This window comes from Coptis chinensis, chromosome 8 (genome assembly GCF_015680905.1).
Source record: "Coptis chinensis isolate HL-2020 chromosome 8, ASM1568090v1, whole genome shotgun sequence".
In the NCBI taxonomy this organism is placed as follows: Eukaryota; Viridiplantae; Streptophyta; class Magnoliopsida; order Ranunculales; family Ranunculaceae; genus Coptis; species Coptis chinensis.
The window spans coordinates 13,471,506-13,482,407 of NC_141463.1; the positions used below are offsets into that span (position 1 = coordinate 13,471,506).

The 10,902-nt window shown below is 37.2% G+C and overlaps 2 protein-coding genes across 2 annotated transcripts; one reads left to right on the forward strand and one right to left on the reverse strand.

Annotated features, from left to right (window-relative positions):
* Positions 1-670: 670 nt before the first annotated feature.
* On the reverse strand, positions 671-2,043 carry LOC147480055 (uncharacterized). Its single transcript, XM_086578549.1, has 2 exons — positions 1,869-2,043; positions 671-1,263 (listed from the first exon to the last, which is right to left on the reverse strand). Exons 1-2 carry the CDS (start codon positions 2,041-2,043, stop codon positions 671-673), a joined length of 768 nt encoding a protein of 255 aa, XP_086434675.1.
* A 3,199-nt stretch (positions 2,044-5,242) lies between these two features.
* LOC147480056 (Pentatricopeptide repeat (PPR) superfamily protein) lies at positions 5,243-7,910 on the forward strand. Its single transcript, XM_086581187.1, has one exon. It carries the CDS (start codon positions 5,324-5,326, stop codon positions 7,283-7,285), a length of 1,962 nt encoding a protein of 653 aa, XP_086437313.1. The 5' UTR covers positions 5,243-5,323; the 3' UTR covers positions 7,286-7,910.
* The last annotated feature ends 2,992 nt before the right edge of the window (positions 7,911-10,902 follow it).

The window sequence follows — 10,902 nt, forward strand, 5'->3', positions numbered from 1 at the left end:
TTTGGTGGTAATATGGACTGTTTACCAAGAGCAATTCAGTACAGACGGTGACTTTATTCACTTTTCCTGGTCTCCTACCAATATATGGACCATGTGGTCCATGCCTCGAGTCCCAGCCAGCCCCGAACTACACTAGAACATCATTCTCCTGATTTAAGCTTATAAGCTCGCCTAATTGACTAATTTTTCTGCCTGAGTCATTTACAATAGGAGAACGTAACATTCCTCACAAGTCATAAGCCACATTTCTATTTGCCGGAGGCGACTCTAATCTCTCAAGACCATATTCGGTAACAGTTACAAACATTACTCAGTTAAAACATGAATTAAAGAACCATTATAGAAACGACAAATGTAAAACACAAACAAAAAGAACCGAAGTTCAACACAATTGTAGAAATAGCTCATCTTGAAATAAAAAAAATGAACATAAATTTCCATTAACAAATCAGAAAAAACTGATAGGCTGCTAGAACAAGATCCTTCCGCAAGCATGGAAAATAATTTAAGAACTGCAAGTCAGTGTCACCTTACAGTTGTAATTCAAACCTACTGTTCTAAGGCCTGTGATTTTTCACGAAGGATGATTAGTTCAAAGCGGTACCATCCCATAAATGCACGAGTAAACGTACACTGGGAACATATAAGAAATGCACAACATAAAAACATCTTAATTCTGATCACACCATTCCCATAAATGGTTAATCAGACGCTGCTCTAATTCCACACGCTCGTGCCTATTATGCACATATGCCACGCGTTGCAAGACTCTACGAAATTCAGCTGAATTGGGGTTTCGGTCGGGAACAACTTCTGCTATATTAGGATTTTCAAAGTAATCATGGTTAATAATAGGTTCAGAGTCTCCATAAACGTAAGCGTTCAAATAGTTATGTCGTTCTTCCTCAACAATCATGTTATGCAAAATAATGCACGCCGACATAACATCATGGAGCACATCTTTGTCCCACAAGCGAGCTTTGCCTCTAACAATTGCAAAACGAGATTGAAGAACCCCAAATGCTCGTTCAACCTCTTTTCTATAAGATTCTTGCATCAGCGTAAAAAATTTATCTCTTCTTGATTTAGGATTCCTTTTCTCCTTCACTAGTGTAGACAACTGAGGATATATACCGTCAGCCAAGTAATAACCGACAGTATAGTCCTTACCCATGAGAGAATAGTTTGCCGGAGGGGTTAAACCTAATGTTAGTTTGTGAAAAAGATTAGAGCGCCACAAAACATTAACATCATTATTAGTACCTGGTAAACCAAAGTAAGCATGCCATATCCACATGTCGAAGAAGCAAAGCGCCTCGAAAGTACAAGAGTTGTCGATCCATCCGCCCAAGATATCTTTGTCTGCCCATTCCATTGGACATGCTTGCCATATCCAATGCATACGATCTAGACGCCAAGCATGCCAGAAAACCTCTTAACTCAAAGAACACCGGAGCAATCGGCAATGTCTTCTTCATTTGGAGATCTCAGATATTGTGCACCAAATCTCTCCACCACATGTTTGCAAAACATTTTAACAAAGGAGAGTGTTGTTGGATCAGGTAATGCAATCTGAAAATCTTGATCCATTGAATCAATTTGGGCTTCCGTTTGCTAGCATTTGCAATGCACACATTATTTTGCCGCGGTGACGACAAACCGGGTTTATTGGCTGCATCATATTTCTTCATCCGAAATCACTATGTTCCTTAAGCCCACTCCTAATCCTCAAGAATAGGTGATTGCCATTCATTTAGCTTCGAAATAAAACTTCATCATATGTGGGATTGACACCGAAATAATCGGCCTTTAAGAGAGCATTTCCGTTGCCCTATTACGATTCCTATAAGTCGATCCGACGGACGGACCAATCTGGAGAGTTGGTTGATTAGAGTTTTCAATGATATGAGCTGCTGTAACAAGATTCATTTGAATTGCGAGTGCAGCTGCTGTCAACACTTCTTGTTCATGCATGAAGTGTCTTTCAATACGTCGTCTTCTCTGGGAATCAGAATCATAATCATTATCACTATCAGAATTCATTTTGCTAGTAAATAAATTATGGAATAAAAATTGAAAATATTAAAAATTGTGTGAGATAGCAAATTGGTTTAATTTCTTGCGAAGAGTTATGTTATATATGCTGGTGGAGGGCCAGGAGAGTACACATGCAACATGCGTACTCTAGTACTCTAGATAGATTACATGCATTTCTTACATAATTTTTTATCTTGCACACACCCCAATAAATAGATTCCATGCATGCATGATTCATTTCAATCTTGCCCACAATTCTTTATCTTGCACACACCCCAATAATTTCTTACATAATTCATTACAATCTTGCCCACAACCCAATGACCCTAATCAATAGCGTACATACCACAAGAAAGTAAAATTCAATAATTCAATCTGACCCTATAAAAAGAATGTCTTTTCCTCTCTGAAAGTCACATTCCCGCAAACATCAGTAATATATTATTTTTGTATTATCAATAATACTGTCTTTATCTCTCTCTCTTTCACTCTTTTCAAGAACAATGTCAAGCGAGAGGATCATCATTTAGCATTGATGAAGACACACGATATTATGCCAAGAATGGTTGGATAATTCAATTGATCCAACCATCGAACAAATCAATCGGGCAACATATTGTGGGATAAAATTAAAGAACAATTTGAGAATCGAGGATGATACGGGGTTTTACAGAGGCACTAACTATGAGAAGTGTTACAAGTTGGCAACTTTAAATTACTTTATTTCGTGGATGTTTGAATCAAACCGAAGAAGATATGAACAGATCGGGGAACTAACGAAATGTATATATATATATATATATATATATATATATATATATATATATATATATCAATTATTTAGCTAGAATATAATTGATTAAACTCAAACTATTTTTTTTTCTTTTACAGATGGAGCAAGCAAAGAAGTTGTATGTCACCAGGTCTTCAGATAATAAACCCTTCAAATTTGATCATGCGTGGTTTATTTTGAAAGACTAGGAAAAATGGGCGCACCATTCAATTCCAACTACACCTGGTTTCTCTCAAACTAATTTTCATAATGGGTCTCCAGCTCTATTAAACGAACAAGATGGCATGGGGGGAACACCTGATTCTGAAATGCAAAGACCTGGTTCATCAAAAAGACCGGATTGTGGAAGAGACAAATCAAAACAAAAAAAAAAAAAAAAGTTGATAGTCAAAATGAAACTTCTCTCAAAGAATTAACGCGACAATCTCAACGGGCGATGGAGGCCATTGAGGCAGCAACTGACCATGGGAAAAAATTCTATGAAAGTGAAGTGTTTAATCCTTCAAGGATTAAACTTGCAGAAAAAAAAGAATTCCGTGAGACATTGGCATGGGAAAAGGAGATCATGAGCACAAATACATCGACTATGACACCTCAAGGAAAAAAGAATGGTACAAAAACGCAAAGAAACAAATTTTGAAAGATCAAACTTTTCGCAATTCACGGACTCCTTCAAGAAATTTGTACTTTGAAGAATACGAAGAAAGCGATTGATTAATTTGATTAAGAATTTTAAATGTTTCGTACGTATTTGATGTATTTTTAATGTATTTCCTTTTAATTTTGTTGTTTTTTATTTTCAATAAATGTTTTATTTAAATAATTAATTAAGTTGTTGCAAATCGGAATAAATTTAATCTTAAAATTGAAATTATAACAAAGAAATACAACTAAATCAAAAAAATTTAAAAGGGTAGGATAGAATGGTAATTGCATAAATTAAGTTATTAAAAAAAAAAAAAAAGAATCAATTCTAACCGCCATTGGGAGTGGCGGTGGAAAATCATAATTGAATTCATGCGCCATTGTGAGTGGCGTGTAAGTTATTATTTGAATTAATTCACATTCCTACCCGCCATCGGGGCGTCGCAAGACTAATTTGGATTTTTTTGATTGCCCGCCATTGGCAATGGCGTACAGAGCATACGGTATAACGTTAAAATTGACTGCAAAAATAGAGAAATTTATAAAGATAGTGTTGGTGGTATAACGTTTTAACGTACCATTGGATCACATTTTACGTTAAATTTGGTGTTTTGCCGCACCATTGGACTTAGCCTTAGACATTGGAACATAAGAAGTTAGTTGAAAAGACCCTGATATTAGTAGTGACTTTGGCTCCTATTTTGAAATTGCACAAAAAATTGAACATATATGGGTTCAAAATAAAATAAGAAGAATTGAGGACACTAATAAGATTGAATGATTAATCAAAAGTTACATAGGTGTAAAAGTACATGACTAATATGACTGGTTGTTCTGTCATTTTTTGACACTCTGCTCTAAAAGATGATAACACATTAGTGAGCACAGAAAAGTTAGTTAATTTGGCCAATGTGATCGTAAAATGAAAAGCAGATCAGGTTATGCATTTTCTTTTTGCTGTTAAAAAAGAAAAATTAGTACTAAGTTTTTCAAATCAAAAGAAATTGTATTTCATTCATACATGCATAATGATAATGCTTACTCTAGCCATTTTTCAATGCATCCTTCATGAAACAAATTTTGCCAGGGATACACATGAACACCGGAAACACTAGCTAAACAAATTCTGCTAGGGATACACATGAACACCGGAAACACTAGCTAAACAAATTCTGCAACTATTAAAATGTGTTCACCCAAACAGGAATTGGTAACACTAACCGCCCACAACTCTCTAGAATCACGGTATATTACATCTACTGTTTACATATCTACTTTGGTTTCCTCAAATGTCTTACAACACAAAAATTGCAAACCATAACTTGTGCAACTTTGCTTCCTAATTTAACTATCGAAAAACAATTTAATTTCATCATTGAGGTAATGGAGTTGTTAAAAACTTAAAATATAGTCTGTAAGTCTGATACTCTGATGATATAGAAAAGAAAAAAAGAAAAAATATATATATATATAACAATGCTTGTTTTGATCGAACAATTTTAGTTTCGGTTTATAATGACTCTACTCTGTAGATACTTATTACGTTTAAAACACTATTTTTGTGTACACATACACTAGTCCCAGTTGCAAATTACATATTTACATGACACTGGTGTCACGATATTTGAATACAATCAGGGAACTAACGATACTTGTGAGTTGTTAAAAATGAATATTACATGCATAGGCCTTAACCAGAATTAAAAGTGCCGACTGATATTTATCGAGATATCAGAGAAATTATTTGATATATCGGTCGACATTTTGAGCTTTGCAATGAAACACGATAGCCGTTAGAGCTGTGTTTTAAAAAACGAGCTTATAGATGGACAGAAACATTTTACAACAATGAAACTTTTCCCGCCAAACAAAACAACCTTACTCTCCAAGCAACAAATTGACATCTCAAGAACAATAATATCTTCTTCTTTTTCTTCAACCCCATTTTTTCAATCATCTCAAAATCCTTCACATCTAGTCATAACCAATATATTGAATTCCACTTCAGTTTCTGAAGCACTTACTATATTCAAATCATCTTCAAACCAAATAAACCTGAAAAAGTATCCCCAAGTTTATTCAGCCATTATTCATGTAGTAACTAAAGCCAAGTTATATATGGAGGCGAAATGTTTGACGAAAGATCTCATCCAAATTCTTCACAACACTCAAAAACAAACTCCCATTGGTTTCTTAGCTTTTAATACTCTTGGGAATGTTGATAGTAGTAAATTTAGTCATAATGTGTTTGATGTGTTGTTAATAGCGTTTTCGCAAATGGGGTTAGTTGATGAAGCTTGTTGGGTGTATTATAAGGTTAAGGTTTTACCTGCTATTCCTGCTTGTAATTCACTTTTGAATGGATTTGTGAAGATGGGTAGGTTTAATTCTATGTGGGAAATTTATGGGGATATGAAAAGGCGTGGGGTTGTGGCGAATGTTGTTACGTATAGTACTTTGATTAATGCTTGTTGTAACCAAGGTGATATTGTGAAAGCGCGTGTTTTATTTGAGGAGATGGTGGAGAAGGGTATTAAACCGAGTGTTGTGACTTATACGACGCTCATTTGTGGTTTGTGTAGAGAGAGTAAGATTGAAGAGGCCGTTGAGCTGTTTACTGTAATGTGGAAATGTGGGGTGGAACCAAATATTTATACTTATAATGCTATGATGGATGGGTATTGTAGAGTTACGCGTGTAGGGAAGGCGCTTAGCTTGTATGAAGCAATGCTAGTTGATGGTGTGCAGCCTAATGTTGTAACGTTTGGGATTTTAATCGATGGGCTATGCCGGATAGGTGAACTTGGTAAGGCAAATGCGCATTTTGGTAATATGTTTAAGTTTGGAATCCCCTTTAACATATATGTCTATAACTCTTTGCTTGATGGTCACTGTAAGTTGGGAGACTTTACTGAAGCCTTGCAACTTTTTTCAAAATTCTCAATACTTGGTCTTACTCCTGATGTTTTCACTTATAGCATTCTTGTAAAAGGTCTATGTGATGCAAAGAGAGTGGACGAAGGGGCGGATCTATTGATCAAGATGCAGCAAGAAGGAGTACTTGGAAATGCCGCCACATACAATGCACTAATTGATGGGTATTGTAAAGAGAGGAATATGGATAAAGCCTTGAAGGTGTGTTCTCAAATGACAGAAAAGAATATAGAGCCCAATATCATCACCTTTACTTCCTTGATAAACGGATACTGTAATGAGAAGAAGATAGAAGCTGCTATGGGTATTTACTCAGAAATGGTGATTAAAGGGATTGTGCCTGATGTCGTTTGTTATACAGCTTTAATTCATGGTCACTTGAAATATGGTAACATGAAAGAGGCCTTTCAGCTGTACAAGGAGATGAATGAGGTGGGAGTCACCCCTAATATATTCACACTTAGTTGCCTGATTGATGGATTGTGCAAGGATGGGAGAAGTCGCGATGCAGTCAAACTTTTCTTGGAGAAGATGGATCCAAATTCCAAAAGGGAAACAAATCAGATTGAGGATAGCGGCTGTTCTCCAAATAGTGTGATATATATGACATTAATTTGTAGTTTGGGCAAGGATGGACATATCTTCAAAGCCAGTAATTTTTTGAAAGAGATGAGAGCTTGTGGTTTAATACCAGATGCTCTTACCTACACAGTAATAATACAAGGACAGTGCCAATTGAAGCGTATACTGAATGCAACAATGTGGTTCGCAGATATGCTCAAGATGGGCATCGTGCCCAATGCAGTTACATACCATGTATTGGCAAATAGTTGTAAGGAGCATGGAGATGCCAATTCAGTTCTCAGAGTGATTTGAGTACTTTGATCAGCCAATTCTATGTTTTTTCGTTGACTAAAGAGTACCCAAATCAGATTGTGGGTGGTGTGAGATACATGGGAAGATATTTGATTTCCATTGGATAATCACATAAATCAATTCTGCTATTTGTTGTACATTTTTGTCTGTTGCTCCCAATTTCAAACGCAGGAAGATAGAGAAGGCCTTGCCTGAGTCAACACATATTACCTACTGACTACTGTATGCTCTCTTTGAAGTCTAAGATCATGGTGGACATTTGAATGTGCTGGCCTTCCTGGATGGCGGATATATACCTCAAGAGCCCTAACTCATGTTAGGGTGACCTCAATGCTATGTTGAGTTGTACATCTCTGTATTTGCTGGAATGGATCATGCTAGCATAATAAAAGTGCTTTCTGTCATCAATTTAACTATTTTTGAGTTCTTTGCCTGCATGGAAAGCTGGAAGGAGTGAGGATTGATCTAAATCCGCAGTTGCTGCAGGGAAAAGGGTATTCTGATATTAAGGGTAATGTAGCCCTGATCTTTGCTGCAATATAAAGATCATTATCAATTCTCAGTTGTAATCTGCAACTCCTCTTTTCTAAAGTAATAAAGGTTTTTCTTCAGTGATTTTACAAAATTTCAGTCATGGCTAAAAACATGTTGGGGAATTTGTAGTAGATGCTACCAATTGTGCTTTCGCATATTGCAATGTTGCAAGTTCATGAACACAGTATGTGTTGGAATCTCCAAGTGTATTTCAAAACACTTGTATGTTGTTTAGTCCCACATTGGTGAACCACCATTAGCAAGTGAGGTATATGAGGTGATCCTCTAGCATAAGGGCGTGCCCTTAGGGTACAAAGGCTTTTGTGTTAGGAGGGAGGACTCACCCAAAGCCACACGCGCGCGCCCGCCCGCACCGTGTCGTGGGCTTGGGCTTGGGCTGTTTGTCTAGTGGGTAGTGGATTATCAATTGAACAAGTTTTGGCTGGAGTCGCAGTGCGAGTTGGACTCTGTCTCATAGCTGTTTTGGGAGACCGAATTTGAGGAGTCATTCTCAGGTTTGGATACCGACTGAAACCTCTATATAAACACATCAGTGTGTGTCTATAGGGATGTATCCAAAACAGAGAGAGAGAACTCGTGTATACTGTGCTGCTGCTGCTGCCTCTATATTGAGAGAGACAGAAGTCGTGCTCCTCCTCTATACACCAGCGAAACAGAACTCGTGAATACTGTCCCTTCATCCTCCCTACACGAATAAGAGAATCAGATAAGTCTTTAATTGCTTTATTCTTCTTCTATTCTCTTCTTCCTGTCAGCCGCCAGAGAGAGTTATATTGCTGTTCTAGAGGGTAGTCTGTTCTAGTGCAAAGTCGATCTTTGTTAACCATTGCATCTGTGAGGAAAGACGCCCACGTTGCCTTTCGCACCATTGGAAGGGGCTTAAATCTTTCCTTAAAACTGACCTTATCCGCGCCTTGGGTTATTACTGTTATTACGTCCTTGTCTTCTATTGTTTTCTTTTATCGCATACAACAATCTTAAGGAAAGATCAAGATGTCTACACTGTTGACACCCCACGCCGATCAAAGAAACCAATTCGAGTCATGGAAGTAACTTCGTCTATGAGAGATCTTTGCACCTCTATTGAATGCTCGCGAACTTACCTAATGTGTCAAAGATTGAATCCTTCAACGGTTCACACTTCAAGAGATGGAGAGAAAGGGTGTTCACAGCTACTAGATGTACTTTCAACTATGCAAGGTATCTCATCGATACAAACACCCATGGAGGGTTCTAATGATTTTGAAATAAATCAAGCCGCTTGGCTCAATGGGAATAAGGTATGTCGTCATGTTATTTTTGAGTACCTTGTCAATGAAATTTTTGATATTTATTGTTCAAATAAGAATGCACATGATATATGGGAGAGTTTGAACAAGAAATACATAATAGAAGGATCTTGGTACTTTAAATATGCTATTAGGACTTTTCTAAAGTTCCATATGAGAGAGGATAGAGATGTAACGCCTCAAATCCATGATTTTTCATGTGATTAATGATTTGAAAACCGAGGTATTATTAATTTACCCGAATCCTTTGTTCTTTGGATGTTTGATTGAGAAACTCCCCGAAGTCTTGGAAACACTATAAAAAAGTATGAAGCATAAGCGTAAGCGGATGACTCTTGAGGATGTGATCATTCACATTCACATAGAGGAAAAGAACAAGACTTCGGGGATGAGGTGTTGTCTAAGGAATTCCATTCTAAAGCCAATATCATTGAAGGTAATACCAACAAATCTAACAAAACCTCTAAGAAGCAGAAGTCCAACAAAAATAAGAATTTCAAGGTCAAAGACACTTTTTTTAAAAGGAGTGGTAATCGCAATGGAAATTGTTATGTTTGTGGTAAACTGGACATAGGGCTTTTCGGTCGCATAACAAGAAAAGACACGATGATCCTCCCAATGCTAATCTAGTTGAGGGAGATGATATTGTTGCTGTTGTGGTGTCACAAGTGTTCATAGCCACTAGGAAGAGGAACTGGGTACTAGATTCGGTGCCACCCGCCACGCGTCGTGGTGATGTTGAAACCTTCTCGGACTACATTACTAGTGAAAGATGAAAAGGTCTATATGGGTGACTCTAGGTCCGTTTCTGTTGAGGAACAGGGGCAAGGTTCTCTTGAAGTTAACTTCAGGAAAACCCTTTCACTTAGTAATGTTCTTCATGTTCCCCGAGATTAAGTGAGAATCTGATTTCGTGTCCTCCTTGGGAAAAGCAAGGCCAAGGTAACTTTTGAGAGTGACAAGTTTGTTCGACAAAGAATGAGGGTTTTGTTGGTAAAGGTTATTGTAATAACGGTGGTCTTTTCATGTTGAATGTACTTGACAACATTATTATTAATAAGAATGAATGCATACGCTTACTTGCCTTGACTCTTTTAATATATGGCGTGATAGACTAGGACATGTGAATGTTCATTATATGAAAAGGATGAAAGCATGTGGTTTATTGTCTAATATTTCTGATTTTTCTAATGATAAATGTGAGATATGTCTTTGAGACTAAAGCCACGAAGAATGAAGAAGGCTGGTTCTAGAGATAAAACTGGATTACTAACTCTTATTCATAATGGAGTTTGGGTGAATTCGGAAGTACCATGTCTAGAGGGGAAGTTTTATTATATTACATTCATAGATGACTTCTCTAGGTACACCATGGTATATTTACTTAGACACAAGCATGAGGCGGTGAGATGTTTCTCAAGTACAAAGTGAAGTTGAAAACCGGCTTTAATCAGAAGATTAAGAGACTTGATCCGATAGGTGGAGAATATGAGTCTAACCCTTCCGGGACTTGTGTGACAAGAGTGGCATTATTCATGAGACTACTCCACCATACTCTCACGAGTCTAATGGAGTAGCCGAGCGGAAAAAAACAGAACACTAAAAGAGATGATGAATGCTATGCTTGTAAGTTCTGGAGGTTCCCTGAACTTGTGGGGGGAAGCAATCCTATCTGCTTGCCATATACAGACACTACACCATAACAGCATATTTGTGACACTGGGCATTTTCTAATTGTGACGCCATATTAGCGTCAGAAATTTTGTGACGGTG

Bases quoted from the DNA above. Each gene is read 5' to 3' on its own strand.
- LOC147480055 (XM_086578549.1), bottom strand. From the start codon at position 2,043: ATGAATTCTGATAGTGATAATGATTATGATTCTGATTCCCAGAGAAGA. The intron at 1,264-1,868 runs GTCCGTCCGTCG...TTGGTTTACCAG, and splicing joins TCAACCAACTCTCCAGATTG to GTACTAATAATGATGTTAAT.
- LOC147480056 (XM_086581187.1), top strand. From the start codon at position 5,324: ATGAAACTTTTCCCGCCAAACAAAACAACCTTACTCTCCAAGCAACAA.